The 17,925-nt window shown below is 48.0% G+C and overlaps 1 protein-coding gene across 1 annotated transcript in view; it reads right to left on the bottom strand.

Annotated features, from left to right (window-relative positions):
* The window catches only part of PPP1R16B (protein phosphatase 1 regulatory subunit 16B), a 46,221-nt gene that overhangs the window by 10,612 nt on the left and 17,684 nt on the right, over positions 1-17,925 (bottom strand). Inside the window, exons 2-3 of the mRNA XM_075166342.1 lie at positions 2,269-2,339; positions 92-237 (exon numbers count right to left, since the gene is read on the bottom strand). Of these exons, the coding sequence (XP_075022443.1) occupies positions 92-237; positions 2,269-2,339 (217 nt within the window). The remainder of the gene's footprint in view (positions 1-91; positions 238-2,268; positions 2,340-17,925) is intronic.

Below are 17,925 nucleotides of genomic sequence, written 5' to 3'. Positions count from 1 at the left end.
CACAAGGTACTAAGCAGTCTCGGTTTCCATCCACAGAAGCTGTGGGTACAATCAGATCTGCAGAAAGGGACAGACACAAAAAGCCACCTACTGCTGGATGAGGATCTTCACCAAGTTGATATGACCACATGTAGCTGCTGCATGCAGTGGAGTCCACAGCTCGTTGTCCTTCGCGTTGACATTGGCCCCATGGTTGAGGAGAATCTTGACTATCTCTTCGTAGTTGTCTATGCAGCACTGGTGAGGAAGAGATGCAGACAGATTGTTTTTTTTTAATTTTGGGATGATGAGGGCTCAGTTGTACCAGAGACCTACTTTATCCTGCAGTGTTTGGCAACAAGCATCTCCAACAGAGTTAAACACTAAATTGAGCACAACCAGGTCAGAACGGCACCATGCAGAACACCTACACTGGACAGACTGAAGGTCACTGGTGTTTTACAGGGCCTTCTGGTTTGGGGACAGAACCAGTAGGGAACAATAGCAAATATGCACACAGCTTCTGTTCCGCTGGGTCTTCCATATTCAAGAGCAAACACAGCAGAAATTCAACGTAACCAGTATAACCACATACCAAGGGATGAGCTGACAAGCTGTCATTCCCTTTTCTTAGGGAAAATCCCACGCACTGGCATGTGATGAGTTAACGTCTTCCCAGCAGCTCACGCTACCTACCACAGTTATCTGAAGAAATGCAAGTTGGATTCCCAGAACTATGAGGTACTTCACAGGGCACCTTTCATCTCCTGAAAAAAAATCAGCATCCTCGAGGCACACACCACAGTCCCAGAGGCAACCTGCAAGAAGGGTCTCAACTGCTTTCCTTTGGGGAAGGTGGAATTTGCTCTTTGATCCACCTCGTGCTCACTTCTTGACATGAACTTGTGTGTGATAAAGACACTAAAATAAGATTCATTCTTGTGCAAGAAGTCTGTTCATGGTCTAGGCATTACTGCAGACGCCCAGGGGAGACTCAGCACTTCAGTACGGGCTTGTAATGGGGCTGAATTACACCCCACAACGAGCATTTTAGCAGCTGAGTGACAAGGACTTGTTATGTATTTCTGTTTACTGTTCGTATATGGAAGTGAGGTTAAAATCATGCCTGTCACACAGCCAAGTTATCACAGAAGTGTAACTGCATCTTTCACTGGAAGCCACTGCTAGTGGGCAACAGTGTTCACTTAGGAGCCTCCCTCTGTTCAGGGATTCAGTTAATTCCAGTGGATGCAAAGTTCCCACCTCAACTCCCAAATGCACCTTTACAACAACTGATCCTTCAGTGGGCAAGGTGGGATTGTCCATGGCTTCAGTGCTAGTGGGGAAAGCAATGAGGCTGTCAGCGTTTCTCTGTGTGCAGACTAGAATCTCTTTGGAGAGGTGGTGGTGGGGACCTTTTATTCTTCTAGAAGCCAGTTTGCATTTTTAAGCAAACATCCATCCAGCTTTGAAGAGAGCGAGCGACTTGCAGAAGAATCCAAAATCCCAAGTCAATGGGAGCATTTACAGCAGGGACTAATGGAGAGAAAACCACGAGTCCCCGTTCCGCCCTCGGAGTGAGTGTGACAAGCGTGCCGCTGTTCCGCGGCAGCGGAGGCGGCAGCTGCCAGGCACGGCGAGTCCCACGGGCCCCCTGCGAGCTGACTCTCCTGATGCTTTCGCACTGAAAATCAGGACTCAGAGGAGGGGTGGGGATGGGGGCCTTAGGAAGAAGAATAGAAAAAACCTCATGACATCAGTGCAGAGGCTCTGAGGAAGGACACAGACTTACACACCACTATGGCAAGTCTGTATTTTACTGGCGATCAGCTGCTGCCATCTCATACAGACTTTGGGAAGTCCCTGAGCCTTCAGAGAGCAGCAGCAGGCTCTCCAAACACCCTGTGCATCGTTTATTTAAACCGGTTTCAAAACTCGTGGGTTGCCAAAGTATCTAAATTTGAGTTAACCTGCTTTAAGAGTTTACAGCCCACCCTGCAGAGATGAAAGGGTGGGAGAAATGTTGTTCACATCTGAAACCCAGCCCCAGTTCCTGAGCTCTTATTATCACTGAACAAAGTCTGGGATCCAGCAGAAGGGTTTCATCTCAGTTTGCTCCCCAAGAAACAGGATTGCCAGCACAACGTGGTGAAGTTTCACTGCTTTAACTGAGCAACAAAATGAAATAGAAGAGCTTTCTCCGTTCTCCCCGGCAGGTCTGCTCAGAGGGCAGTGGGAAGACGTGACAGTGCGGAGCGGCAGGGAGCTGTGACCTCCTCCCACGCTCACCTGATGCAGTGCAGTTAATCCATCTTCATTGCACAGGTCCGGGCTGATGTTGCTCTTCAGCAAGTAACACACTGTAAGGGAAGGAGAGAGGAGGAAAGGAGTCAGGTCAGTAATCCTAACACATCTCTCGCTCTCAGCTAGCCCTGGCCAGTTCAAGACAAAGGCAACCCGCACCGTCAGGGTGTCCCAGTGCGGGCAGAGCTGCGGGAGACCTCGCAGCCAAGAGCCCAAGTCTGGCATGAACCCACAGTCACCGCAGTGCTGGTGAGGAAAAAGCCTTCTTGGTTTCATCCAGCAGAGAGCACCAGCATACAATTTTCCCCAACTTCCTTCCAAAGGAGACTTTGCTAGTACAGCTATCATTTTCATATGGTTGCCTGGAACAATCTACATTTTTATCTCGTGCTTTGCAACATTTGAGTGCAACCACGGCACCTGCAGCCCAGGAGAGCTCAAAGGCAATCAGTCATTTTTGGGTCCTGAGTTAAAACCGTAGGAGAGATCTCACTGTGGGAGGGATGAGGTCTTGCCTCAAGAAGTTATCAAGCTGGGACGAGAAGCCCAATACATTCAGGGGCCTGCCACATCAAAAATACACCGGGGTTGCTTTGGACACTTCACATGAGCTGTTGGGTATTTGAAGAAAGCTTCCCAGAGGCTTTATTTTTTTATTGCTGCTTTGGGGGGAAAGGATAAGATTTATTCCATTAAAATGCAAATTTCTGAAACACATGAAAAGCCATTAGCCCCTAGGTAAAAAATAAAGTTTGCTCTGAGGTACAGATCTTGTACGGGGTAATAGCAATAAGGCTGGCAGAGGAAGTAAATTAATAGCAACACCAGGAACTCTTCAAATTCAACACTGCTGACAAATCTTGATGATCTATACCCCTCTTCTGTTGTTTACTTGCTCATTCCCTGCTTTTTCTCCAGAGATTTCACTACCTAATGCTTTTCCCACCTCAAATGTCACTGACGGCACAGACACAAGCCAGAGGTTCATCATCATCTCCCTGGGGCCAGGGCAGCAACAGATATTCAAGTCCCATCTTATTTGTTGGCAAAGATGCAAGCATTAAGCGTAACCAGAGCTGCAAAATAAGGAACGATAACAAAGCTAAAAGGGCAATAACCATCTTCAGAGCTGGCAATCGAAAAGACTGCAAGGCCGGTCACTCCCAAAGCATCCTGCAGCATCTGCTTCTGCTGCTTTTGACCGATGGCTGTCCCACGGTTAGAGGGAGCTCTTTCCCCAGCACATCAGGGCTGTCCCTGGGGACAGAGAGCACTTCTGGCATCCAAAGTAGAATATGGAAAACAATGTCCACAATGACATCAATGTTGATTTATGAAGCTTTGTTTAAAAGATCTGGAAAACGCACTCACAGGAAAGGCAAATCGAAACCAAAGTGAAATTTTCTTTGGAAGCCACCGGTCTGACATTATCAAAAAAGGAAGGCAAAACCAGACAGAAGTGAAATAAACCACTTTACATCACAGGATTGTTTCACCCAACTCAAAATGAATGCTGGAATTTACGTTTGCTGGAAACAATTTCAAGGCATTGACACCTGCTTGATGAAACTGATACAAAAAAGCAGAATACAACAAAGAACAAAACTCATCCCCCACTGCGGCGAGTCCAAAGAGTCTGAGTTTTTTCCAGCTCAAAGGCCGGTGCAGGAAGCCCACGCCTACACTCAGCTCACACCCCCCGACACTCGCATGCTTGACAGTAATAAGAGCGCTGAACCCCAGCCAGTATATCCAATTTAATGACTGTGCTTCTACTGTTTCTGGCCAGCCCCACGCTCCTGCTCTCCTAATCCAAGCTGAGTGATAGGGGAGTCATTCACCAGTGGATCTGGTTGTCTCTTATTTACTTGGGATGCTCTGCCATTCGGGTTTTATTTCAATCTCAGTAATTTAAGAGCTATTGTGTACTAATGATGTGTAGCTCCATAATCATGTTTTGCCTGATTATGGAGATTTGGACAAGTAGATGCTGGCAGATTAACCTTACAAGTGCTGTCCCTCCATGGGAAGAAGCAGTAGCATAAATCCCAGCTTGTTATGGAGTATGGGGTTTTGTGTTGAAGGCTCTGCGATCATGGCTTGACAGAGCTTGTAAGAGTCCTTGAAGGGTTAAGATTCAGAGAAGGATTTATCTTACCCTAAAGCAGCTTTGAATTCTCCATTAACCCCTGCAGCAGCCCTCATGTTCGCAGCGCACCTCCCCTTGGCTCCCATCTGCCCTCGGGACCGGCTCACCACAGCCCTCAAAACATTTCCCAGTATCTCCCAACACACCGAAGATTGACAACCACGAGACACCAGAAAAGAGCACAGAAAAGTCAGGTAATGAAGGTAGGTATGGATGTGGTACCAATGAGGCAAGCATGGCTTGAAGAAGAGATCAAACTCCTTTCCAACCAGTCCTAGGCTGAAGTTTGCATCTCAGGGTTGGGCAGGGGAGCACAGGGCTGGGCAGCAACGAGTCCTGGCTCTTTCCTCTAAAGTCAGAGGGATGTTGCCTTCTGTATTCCTCATGCTCCAGACAACAAATCCCAACAGCTAGGCAGAAGTCTCCAAGAACTGCGATTTCCTATTACATATGCCCCCTCTTACAAGCGAGGGGATTTACCCAGCGTCCCACCAAGCCTGTAGCAGAACGCAGCCTCGATTCCTACCCACCACCCCAGCAGCAGGGCATGGGGTGGCGAAGAGCAGCTTCGCCACCCCTGCTCCCTGCGGACAGACCTGCAGAGGGACGTGGAGGGAGAACATGGACATCTTCCCCAGGCCCACGACCCAGGAACAGCACCTCCCACATGGCCGGGAAGAACAAGTCCTCCTTTCTGATAAACTTCAGGAAAAATGTGCATTTGTGGGTTTTCCAGTGCCTTAAGAATAGGAAAGGGGGGGCACAACTGCAGTGCTGGAAGCCGGACCCTCAGCTCCAGGGCTGTGGCACTGCCACCGACCCGCTCCGCTGCTTAATGCACAAGATAAGGGACAGGGACCTGAGCAAGCAAAGCGCTTCTCTTCAAGCCTGCCGCTGCCGCACGCCTCGCCGCAGAGCCCAACACCTTCTCCTCCCGCCTCCAGGCAGGAATGATGCCATACAGGTAGGGAGCGTACGCTTCAGCTCGCGAGGACGCAGGTTAATCACTTGACGCCAGCTGATCGCCTTCTGTCGGCTCAAGCCTCACCACACCGCTGGTGACAGGAAGATCCCCCATATACCCAACGTATAGCATGGGAATGGGTCTTCTGCAAGCCCCTCTGCGAGCTCCGGGCACTCCCAGCCCAACAGAATGGGCTTTTATGGGTCACATCGGCGGGTTCAGCAGGCAGCAGCCTCCACTTTAACACTTACGATTAACTTCTTAAAGAGAGCTCAGTGCCTAAAATGCTGAGCTCTTTAAAATGTGTCCTTCTTTGCGTGTAGGCGGGGGCAGGTGGGGGGAGGGGGCTGGATGCGTGGATATACTTTATTAGGTGTCAAGCACAAGTTGTGGGAAGCAGTTTCAAACGCATAGCAAATGAAGGAATGAAAATGATTACAATAAGAGCTGGGTGAACAAATTGTTGTGAATAATTCATTGCAAATTATATTAACTGAACAATCACTCAAATGTATTTTCCATTATTCTGCTTGCTCTGCCTATAATTGAACCTCTCACACACCAGGATGGTGTACATTAATCTTCAATTTATATTTTCTCATTCACATCTGTGCTGTGTTAAATGGAAAAAGCTCCCACAGCAGCTGTGAAAATACATCCTAGGTTTTAAGTCACCCTGCATCCAATGTCCTGGGGCAGCCTCAGACAGATTCTCCTCCCTGAACACAACAAACCCACTTCTCAGGAGCTCCCTCTCCTCCCAAGCATGTCCAAGCCTGGCTTATTCTCCCCAAAACCTATAAAACAGGGGGAAGACAAAAAAAACACTGCAAAGGCCCTAAGGAAAATTCAACGCGGGGTGATCGGCTCTCTCACCTGAAGAGATATTACAGCACTATCGTTTTGCATCGATGTTACTTCCCACTGAGTTTACACTAGAAACAGCTTTTCCAGAAAAGTTCCTAAACCAGATGAAGACTTTTCCATGAAGAAAAAATGCCTTTGTCAGTGCAATTCCCCCTAAGTCAATAAGCTACACCATAAAATTCTGGATACACTCCCATCTATACCCAGCGTTTACATACCTCAAGAATTAATAACTCATAAGAGAAAAAGCCAACTGAAACTGAAATGGATACCAGGGAGGGAAAAAAAAACCAAACACCTTTCTGATAGGAGGTCCTGATTCCTCCCAAAAATATATAGTGGAAAACTGTCCATATTGGCAAGCAGGCTTACCTGTGTGCTTCAAGTTTACATACACACACAGGCCATTAATTTTTAAAAATCCAGGTTTATCTTGATCCTTTGCACTCAACAATTTCTTTCTGAAAATATTTCAATTCTTCTAGTTCACCTTCTGGTTCGCTTAAAAGCTGCTATTGCACTGAGGTCTCTACAGCAGTAGAATAATTCTTGTATGTTTATACCTGATTTCACTGAATAAAATGAAGAGAAGTTTCACTTGGACTAAGATGCATGCTTTTACACGTTGCTAGAAGTCACTTCCACCCAAATGTAGCTTTAGTCAAAAACCCAGCGTAGCGGAAGAAACTCTTCCCAGCATTACTTGCAGTGAGATACCGGTGGTGTCTGTGCCACATAGGTGTGTTGGCAAAGGTCTAGAAAGACTGATCCCCAGCCTGCCAGGCACGGTCCTATGGATGGGCTCAGCTACTTCAAAGCTGCATTTTTTCTGCTATGGGCTATTTATTACACGGGAGAAACATCGCCAGGAAAACAGCACTGAAGCTATGAGCACTCTGCCAGCAAAGCATCCAGCTTCCTAACACAGCATACTATGACATTCATATTTAAGAGCATATCTAAACCCTGAGCAATAACAGGATGAACTTAGCCTTAACCTCCACTCCCTGCAACGTACAACCAATAGCCCATCCTGGTCCATTGATAAACTCTGCAGCTCCCTAAAGCTTTCCGAAAGACAAAAAAACCCACAGAAAACAAAACCCCACACTCAGACAGCTTCAAACGTTTAGTACACCTAAAAATAAACATGGCCCAGTTTGCCTGCTGAGCTAGCAACTGAGACATCCCATCATGATTGATCACCAAGCTTTCTCGGGAAGGTTCAAAGCCTGTTAAGACACTCCCCACCTAGTTTATAGCTGGGCACACACATTCCTTCTAATATACCCACAAAATCTGGGAAGTTTGGAAAGAGGCCAGCAGAGCTCCATCTGCTTGGTGCCATGTTCACACGGGCAGGGACATTTCATGCAGCTACACTCAGCCCAGGTGCTGCTTCTCTCAGGAAAAATCTATTGCTGATTTTGATGCTTCTTGCTTAAGAGGGCATACCTTTCCTTAGCCCCTTCGTGCTTCGCATGGTAGGGTCTCCCTGCAGAGCTTGGGTTTGTACAGAAGTTTTTTTCTGACAGCAAGTGAGAGTTGTCAACAACTCATACATTTATTTAATGCATAGGGTCCAATTCTTTCTCCTCCCTCCTTGTGTTTATTGCAATCGATTTTTGCTTTATGCTTTGATCCCTATCCATCATTGTCATACCAGAGCACCAGGAAGAATACTGTAAGGGGACAGCCACCTACAGCTGCGTCTTGGATGAACGGGCCACAGCCTGGTGCCCAAACCCTACTGCAGCCCACATTTTTCTTGTTCTGCACCTACAGGACTTCAAGCTCTGATAATCCACTGTTGTGGTTTAACCCCAGCCAGCAACTAGACACCACGCAGCCGCTCGCTCACCCCCCACTCCAGTAGGACGGAGGAGAGAATCGGGAGGTCACAAGTAGGAAAACTCATGGGTTGAGATAAAAAAACAGTTTAATAATGGAAATAAGACAAAGTAGAACAGTAATAATAACAATGATAACAACAACAATAACAGAATATACAAAGCAGGCAATGCACAATGCAACTGCTCACCGACCGCTGACAGTGTGTCCCCAACAGGGGGGCGAGGCCCCCCCCCCCAGTTTTTATACTGAGCATGACATCACATGGTATGGAATATCCCATTGGCCAGCTGGGTCAACCCCCCCAGCTATGCTCCCCACCCCAGCTTCCCCTGCACCTGGCAGAGCATGGAGGGGCCGAAAAGTCCCCGGTGCAAGCACCACCCAACAACAACCAAAACATCAATGGGCCATCAATGCTCCTCTCATACCAAACCCAAAACACAGCACTCCCCTGCCACTGGGAAGAAAGTTAACTCTGTCCCAGCCGGAACCAGGACATCCACTTGGTGCTAGTGACGCTAAGGCATCTTTCTGTAATGGCTGCCATCCACCTGGGATTACTCAGATGAGTAACGGTGTGCAGGTTACCCATGTGCAACAGCACTGCTCAAAGGACACAGCAGAAACAAAGCCAAATTCATTTCAACAGGGAAAATAAAAATTAGAGGATGCTGCCATCTGACAAGCCTTTCTAAGGATGTAGCATCATCTTCAAAAGCATCCTCATCCTCATCCTCTCCTCCTGCTCAGACTAACAGTGAAATTGGTCCATGCAGGAGATACCAAATACATAAAGGAAAACTAAAGTCAGAGGTTATTTTCTTGGTTTCCCATTCCTCATCTGTTATTGGAAGAATAAATAAATCATTTTGGTAAGGTTTTTAAACAGACGATGGGCTTTAAAAGGGATGAGTGTTTTATGTAACCTTCGGGCTCAGCTGCCTTCAGCAGGATTTCTGTGGGCAGGGAGCCAGGAAAACAGATTCCTGAATATCATTGCGACAGTTGACACCTGGGCTGCCAAAGAGCCTCTTCTCTCTTTAAGAGGCATTTTGAAGTAGGTATTTGAATGGTGCCCATTTAAAGAGTACTAAAAAAAAAAAATTAAGTCAGACTTATGGAGGTATGGATCAAGGAGACCAAGGCCAAGTTTCCCAAGGATGACTCAGAAGCAGTAGCGATGAGCAGAGCAAGGCTTTCAGGGTGTGATGGTGCTCAGCAGAAGGCACTGACAGTGCAGAGGGAATTGTCCCACTGCGGTCGGAGCCACACGAGCCAATAGCCTGAGCAGGGAACACCTACAGAAAGTGAGGGATAAGGGACAGCCAGCAGTTGATAGGAACCCTCATCCCCCATCTCTTGAGTTCACACCTGGGATGTTGGGTTTGGTGGGTGCAAGCAACACATCTTGCTTCTCTTCACGTTTCAGGCAGAGTTAGACGAAGGGCACCTACAGAGTCAGTAAACGCTTAACCAGGACCTCCTGTTCTCCTACTGCTCTGGCTACTTCCAGCTTTCTTCCTACAAAAAACTCTTCTTGGAAGTCATGACAACACATGCAGATCCATTCAGACAACACAACATCAAAGCCTTTTATCTGAGTAGCACAGAGGATCCCACTTATATACCTGTTCAGAAACTACTTTTGATGTATTGGACCAAAACCTATCTACTGAGACATGCAGCAATCATCACCTGTGATGTCTATACTAAGCTTATTAGAAAATAAATCTTTCAGGTACCAAAATGGAAATGCAGCAAAAAAATTAATTGGCTTTAATAGAAATTACAGCTTAAGAAGTGTTTAGATAAAAGGGACCAATGGTGTCAGGAGGTAAACTTCTGCAGCTGTCTGAGTCCACGAAGAGCTTCCCCAGTTACATTAACACAATAACATAACAGGTGATCTGAGGAGCAGAATTGCAATACCCCCCCGAGCTCCACGCGGAGCCAGCCTGCCTGTATTTGCAAGAGGATACTCTAATGTGCTCTGCGTAGCAGGAAATAGTTCATATTGCCATTTGAAAGTGTTATTAGGTTCCAGAGTCAACAGCCTCTGCCCCAGCTCATATTTCAGGCATTCTATGGCCTCAGCTAAGCAGCTGTATGTTGACCTGAACCACATGAATGTTTTTAAGAGTCTCAATTATACAACAGGAAATTTTCTATTTAAAGTAACGGAAAAGAGGTTTTGGTGGAGAGGTGGGGAAATACATATCTGCTTTTCAAGCTGCCCTGAATTAATACCAAACGATTCCCCTCCATGCCAGCCTGCTGACCGCAGCCCAGGAGCTCGCCGGCAGAGCGGGCTCTCCCCCTTCTCTGCTCCTCAGCCTGCCCCACTTCGGAGACCCTTTTTCTCTGTTGTGCATCTCTAACCTTGTCCTGGTCTTTAGAGAAGCTCCAAGTGCTTTGGCTGTTTCGGTACCTTCTCCATCCTCAGCAGCACCCACCCTGACCTCCATCAGTACATTTTGGGTTTTTTTTTTTCCCTCTAACTTTGTCTCCCTTTAGTTTAGGATGAAGATCTTTAAGAGATACAGGACCAAATCACATCCTTAGGTCTGCTGCCAGGGATCACCGCATTCATGAAACAGGGTGCCACGCAGCCAAGGTCTAAACGCCTGCGTAAGGCAGAAGCGTGGTGTGCCGGGACACGCTCTGCAACGCAGTCATCTCAAAACCGGCTTTGTGTGACATGGTGCCAGCCCAGATGTGTCCCACTCCACTACCCCACACGGGAGACCGCAGAGGGCATGCCAGGAGTTAAACATCACCCCCTGCTCAACAGCACTGTTTCTTACTGGAAACGCTGCATTGCTGCGCAGTGCTGGAAGGGAAATGTCTATAAAAGCAGAAAGTCCTCCCCTTTCTTTTTTTTTTTTTTGGTCAAATAAAGAGAGATTGTGGTTTCCTTGTAAAAAGCAAATGCTACAGAAAGAAAACTTTCACGCAAGTTTAGCAGCAACCTGAACTTTACCAGAGAAGCATCGACTGATCCTTAGCAGCCCTCCAGTTTTTGCAACCTGTAATTATTCAGCAGCAAATTTTACATGATTCAGAGATTTGAATTTCAACAGAGCCTTTCATCCAGCGATCTCCGAAAGCGCTGCTGCCGTTAGCAGAGCGAGCTCCGGGCCGTCTCCCAGGATTTTCCAATCAGTATTCGCCTCGTTTCACAGATGTGACATCTCAGCCCGAGTTAGAGCAAGATTCTGGAGGCTCAGGTTTCTTTGCCAAGGTCACAGGGACAGTCCATGGCACAGCTGTGACAGTGCCCTTGAGTTCCAGGTCCCAGCTCTGCCCTTTAAGCACAAGAAGACTCTCCTTTCCTCTCCCCCGTCCTCTCGGTTGTTCAGCCGAGAGGAATCAGGCAAAGCAGCTGAAGTCTCAACGCTAGCAGCTTCGACAGCAACCAGACCCCAAGGTGAACCTTGTACTTGACAGAGTTCGGTAATTGCGTCTGTGGGTATTTTAAAAAGAGAAGCCAAAGCTGTGGCTCGGCAGCAGCTCTTGGCTGGTATCGCTCCCTCAGGAAGGTCTCCACCGCTCGGCTCGGACCTGTTTGCTGGCCACATCGAGGAGCTGGGCTGGGCGAAGAGGGCGAGTCGCAAGCGGTGGGGGAGCAAGGTCATCTGAGGGGCTTGCAGTGTGGCAGCACGCTTCATTTAATTACGAGTCAGGAATAATGCCGTCACCGAGGTGGAGAAGGAAGCACGTTTGGTCGCCAAGCCTAGATTTGATCACCGTCCCTGATCTTCACCAGCCACCCAGCCAGGACAACCTCTTTTTTATCTCCCCTCTCACAAGCCCAAGTCCCAGAAGTTTGCAAGTTTTTGGGGCTGATCAAATCCCACTGTTCCCCCAGAGTTTCAAACCACTTCTCTTCACGTCAGCACCTATCACACACAGACAAATCACACCGTCTAGAACTTCTTTTTTGGATTAACGAAAAAGCGCATTCAATTTGCTCTCCACCTCCAATCCCAAAGCAACCCCCGACGTCGAGCGTCCCCCCCCGCGCAGCTGCTGCCTCGCAGCGCCCGCGACAGCCCGACGCCGGCCCGGGGCGCAGAGGCAGCGGGCAGCTGTCCCGGGCCACCGAGCAACTGCACAAAGCCCCTTGGTGGGACCTGGCCTGGAGGCGCAGGGGATCCCTGTACCACCGCATACCAAGCAGGGGCATTTCCAAGAAATACCTGTGCACCCCAACTCTCCACGCTGCAAATTTGATTTCAACATAACCAAACAGATTAGAGAGCCGCAGGGACCGCTCTCCCAGCTCTTGGCAACCAACAAACCCTTGTCAGAGAAGTCAAGAGAGTTTATCCGTGAACATCATCATCAAAGGTCTTCAGCACTGCATGGAAACTGGTTCATACATCTAAGAGTTGAATCAGAAGTTAGCACCTGAGCTTGGCAGAAATGCAGGTTTTTCACGGCTACTTATAATCAACGAGACAGGCCTGACAAGGAATGTAAAGAAATCTGTGTGACGGCTGCTGTGCACAGAGGACACCAGTCCCCCCAGCCAGGGGCTGAAGCTGGAGACCATCCACATCGTGGGCCCTGGGCCTGATCCAGTTGAGGATGGTCCGCTCAATAAAGATCATGGCATAAACCTGCTGCAGGTTGCTAGTCGTGCAATCCAAATTTAAGATCCGTTATCTTGAGCATCCAAGTTAAAAAAAAAAAAAAAAAAAAAGAAGAATAGTGGACAAAAGGTTAATTTCCTTAACATTTCCTAATTTCATTGAAGAAGGTTTGAAATCCCCTTCCATGACTCCTCAGAGACTGCACAAAAGACCTTTAAATTAGGTCAAAAGAAGCGGGCACGCGGTGATACAACCTGGGTTGGTCTAGAACCTGACTGACAAGCGCTCTGCATACGGACCACCTTGTTTTAATAGTTATTTCACCTGCCCCATCACACAAAGTTGAAAACGCTCTCAAACAACTTCTGTCACAAGTCCTATGTGATTTCTGCTTCCCACCACCTCAAGCAGTAGAAGATGAGTGTTCCCAGGCTGGATGATGCCATACGATGCCACGATGCTTCGTGGTTGCCGGGAGGTTAGCCCACGGGGAAGCAGCCTCAGAGCTTGACAGGTCATTTAGACTTTTCAGAAAGAAAAAAAAAAGTCCAACTTGTTGCCTTCACCCGTCCCTGCCATATCCGCAGACACCAAAGTGCCAACCTCACGCGAACTCAAAACAAGACAGCTTCTGCTGCCAGCTCTCCTCTGCTGAGCTTCCTGCGCTTTGATGCAGTAAAGAAAGAAACTGTGCACGGGGTCGGGAGCGCTCTCCTTTTTACTGAGTGCCTCCTTCGCTTTCTAAAGCCATCTCAGTCAGCTTAAAACTTTCATCTGCAGAATACGGCTTGAATTCGGCAAAACCCTTCAGATCAGAGCTGGGCAGAGAGAGAAAAGCAGCTCCCTCTCACAAACTGCGGGGGAGTTGTGTACGTCGTGGCAGAGGAACAAGGATGCTCGCTCACGGGAGGGGAGGTCTGGGGTCCAAACCCACGGGCACAGCTCACACCGGGGGTGCGAGCTCAGGACCCCCAACACTTACAAGACTGCTCTAACAGCCTTCGGGGTCAGTCCAGGAGTCTTTTATTTAATGTAAAGAGGAAAAGAGCTGAAATTCTCCTCCAGAAAGTGCTTTGCCTTAGTGCTTCAGACCAGGTCACCGATGTTTCATCCTGTTTCTGAGATGAGCACTTTAGTCTCAGTGCATACAGTGATTTCTTTTTTTATTTATTTTGCTTTGTATTTACATGCTGAGCTTATTAATACTAACAAAATACACAGTTTTAACCACCAAATTAAAAAATACATAATTCCTACAGCTCTTATGCAGGTTTAAAGCATCCCATTTATCAGAGCAGTATCTCTGAATATTGAAGACATAACTCCTCGATGCTGGGAACAAGGAGTTGCAGGCAACAGCAGGGAGCACAGAGAGAGCAATATATCCCACTTCTCTCCCTTTGTCCCTTCGGGAGGTCTCCTGTCCTGGGATGAAAGACCCTGTCCTGGGACGAAAGACCCTGTCCAACTCTCCACGTTACTCTTGCAAGTCAAATGCCTCCCATACCCTCTTCAGCAAGAGTCAGCTCAGAGGAGTTATAATTTTCGTTTCTGCAACAGTGGAGAAAAGCTTCAGTTTGCCAAAGTATGTGGCATTTCCCAAGAAAACTGCAGTTTTCAAAATAATTAACAGTCATTAAAATTCCCCATTAAGTTTTGCCATTAGCAATGGCAGGATCATTCTCCTCTCCACAGTGGTGAAAACTCTGCTTACTTCTGTATTAAAACCAGTTTTGTTAATGAACTATTTCATTCCATCCTGTTTGCTTACAAGAGAGCTCCCTTACCAGCGGATCCCTCACATCAGGGAGTTTTTCATTACATATTTAACACTACAAGAGCCCAAGCATCACGGGCCACCTTTTGGCTGTCACAATGCCGGAAAGGTGACATCCATCTTCTGGGCTTGAATGGCAGATTGCCCTGACTGCATCCCTTACGCCGACGTATGAGCAATGGGGAGAGAGAGAGCCTCCTCACGCTCTCCTGCCCCGCTGCCGGCCACGGCTGCTTCTGTGCAATGGAGGAGAAAAGACTGCGTGATTAAATTACCTAAAAAACCCCACACTTGGAACATTAAGACAAGAGGAAAGCCAGGCTCGAGCTTTGCGTCATCTCCCATCTATTCCACAGTCTAATATTTTGACTTAAAAATTTATAGTAACAACAAAACGCTTTAGTAGCTAAACCCACCTTAGTAAGTTCATTAAAGTAATTAATGCTTAAGTGGCTGCTTCCACTGCTCTGCTGACAGCACTAATTACAGGTTGCAGAGGTGGATCCCAGTGACAGCGCAGGGGACCCGGAGTCAGTCTGAGGCTCATGCACGGTACTGGGAAGACGTGCAGTCCCACGCAACCGCTTGGGTCCGATCCAGCACTCCCCTACTTTTTCCTACTACGAAACCCAAAATTCAGTATCTCCAGCACTGAGTATAACTGAGCAACTTTGGCAGCTTCTGGTGAAAGAACACGTATTTTTCTGCTGACCAACATCCAGCAGAAGAGGCCCGTAGCATCTTACTCAACACCCTTTTCAAGAGTAGGTCCTTCAAGAAGGGGAGCGGGGCTGGTTAGCCAGGGTGACGGGGCCCTTACAGACCACCGTGAGGACAGGAATCAAAGTGCTCTGGTTCCTGGAGACACCGCGGACCATTTCACCCCTCGTGAAATGAAACGGGAGGGTTGCACTCTCACTCACTAAACCAGGGTAGAACCTTCCTCACAAGCAGTCCTGTCCTTCAAACACAGGCAGAGATCCACGTGCTCAGCACGACTTGTGCCAACAGCACTTGTACCTGTTTTGGGAGATGCAGGAGATCTGATCCTCATTACTAGATCTGTGATCAATTATAAGATCCTTCCTCAACTGTTTTTGGTCCTACCTCTGTCTGGAAAAACAGTCTCAAAAAAATTGATTTCTTTCCAAGCAGCTGTTTGTAACAAATGCTTCTGAGATGTTTCCCACATTTCACAGACTGAAGCAAATCCCACTCCAAGCCTCCATTACCACCCCAGTTAGTGCTACAACAGAGAAATCCTGCTTCGTTCTGTACATCTCATCAAAAAGAATAATTCCTGGGGAAAGGAGCCCACCAGACCAGGAGCATCCAACGAGGTCTGGATCTCACACAAGCAGCTGCAACCAGTACAGTTGTATAATGGAAACATGACCTACAAACCTTGAACCAAATTCTAGCTATTCCCCTTCGAAAAGCGAGCGCGTGAAGGCTGCACGCTTCTTCTGCCCTGGCTGCTGCCAGCTCTTACAGCTGTAACCTCTGCCTTGACTCCGTGCCCCAACAGGACCATTACCCTTCCTCCATCCGGCACACCTGGGAAGAAGGGGATCACCAGCAAAAAGCCAGTTAAAATGGGCCCTGGTTGCATAAGTTGCATAATCTGTGCTACCTATTTCTAGAGGACGGAGCACATTTTGCTGGCCAAGACCTCCACGTGTCACCACGTACTTTCGGTTGAAGGACACAGAAGGAACAGCAGGCTCTGGCGCTGCCTCTTCCACCTAGCAGGGCACTGGGAGCACTGAAGCAAGGGACAGTTTTCCCAACAAACATGCATCCCTCGTAGATCAAATGGCCACACAGGGTGCTCCGGGGACAGAACAACTGCGGGGGCTAAAAGGAGCGAGATGACAATTCGGCTTGGCATGAGGCACAGATAGTTCTCGTGACAGACCGCATTAACCTCTTCACTGCTGAAGCCTTGCTCCCCAGCGGGGCTGTTCCTCAAGAGGGTTGTTTCTCTAGACAGACCCAATAAACCAAACTGGTTTGAGGTGTTTTGTGCCTGTAATGCACAACAGCATCAAAGAGATTGAAAAGGAGAATATACAGGATTTCTCGGAAATAAAACACCCATAAAAGCGGAGATGAATGCTCAGCACACGCAGGAGAGGTTCAGGCGAGGCCATTCCCACCGCAGGGGGAGAGGAACAAATCACAGCAGCTGTGATCTGCAGAGTCACCGTGGGAAGGGGACAAGACGTAAGGCAAAGCCATCTCCTCCACCCAGCACCAGCCCACCAGCACCAGTCATGAGAGCCCCGGATCAGATGGGAATTCAGATAGACCTGAGCCCCAGAGCAGCTGGGCAAGATGTGCAAACCCTCCCTTGGATTTCTATTCTGCAGTAAAATTCCAAGAGCGTTAAAAGAGGTTCTTCAAGGAACTGTGGGATGAGCAGGAGCTCTTATAAGGAAGTCCTTACATTGTCAGCAGTTTTGAGATGCTTTGCAACCATCCGGTCCCTCCTTCCTCCACCCAGAGTATTTAAATCAAGGAGGTTCTTCAGATAGTGGACTAGATTTGAACGACAAGGTTTCCCCAACTTCTTGGCTGGCAATCCCTTCCTTTCCGATATTCTCGCTGGAAATAAGGAGAAATTTGCTGTTGATGAAGCACATCCCCCAGGACCAAACCAGCAGCGAGGGACAGGGCCAGGCTACGCTGACTCACGGGTCCTATTTGGCCACATTTCTGGATCAGCTCCCACGTGTCCATGTCACACAGGGTACCCTATCTCCCCTCACAGATAACACTTCCCTTTCACGAGAAAAATAGCTTGATTAAAAACTGCTGACCCCTGCTCGACTTATCACAAGAGAAAAACGAAACCAGTTTGGAGTCAGGAAAGGGCTACGTGAGCCCCTTCGCCTCCACCTGCCTTTCCAGGCAGTCAATGCGAGTGTGTTAAAGACAAGAGGAGCACAGCGAGATATATTTTAGACATCACACGCAACTGCAGCGGAGAATAACTCACTAAAAACCTGATTTACTTAACGGCCGTACCAGCAGCTTTGCAAAACCCGGGTGACTTCAGAGGAAGCCGGTGCCTTGCTGCCGCTCTGAGTCACGGGAAGCGCAGCGCCGCAGCCCACCCCGGAGATTTCCCCCAACTATTCTTATCTTGTCTCACAGTAACTCGAGGCTCGTTTTCAAAACCGGGGCCTATTCAGAGCAAACAAACAAGTCACCGCATTCACTAAACCCTGCTGCGTCCGGGGAAGCGCTGTAAATCACGTGCATAGACAGGGTTTATATGCAGAAGCGACAAGGAACGCGCATCTGCAATGATTTTATGGCACACCAGCACAGATAATGGTTTTATGCTCTTAAAACCAGGTGATTTAAATTCCAGGGTGTCACAGATTTTAATCTTCAGCTAATTTTTCCTCTCTTCTATGCTCTAGCATAC

The sequence above is a fragment of the Calonectris borealis genome, chromosome 17 (assembly GCF_964195595.1).
Source record: "Calonectris borealis chromosome 17, bCalBor7.hap1.2, whole genome shotgun sequence".
Lineage (NCBI taxonomy): Eukaryota > Metazoa > Chordata > Aves > Procellariiformes > Procellariidae > Calonectris > Calonectris borealis.
Note: the sequence above shows the minus strand (reverse complement) of the source record. Positions and strands in the feature narration are given on the sequence as shown.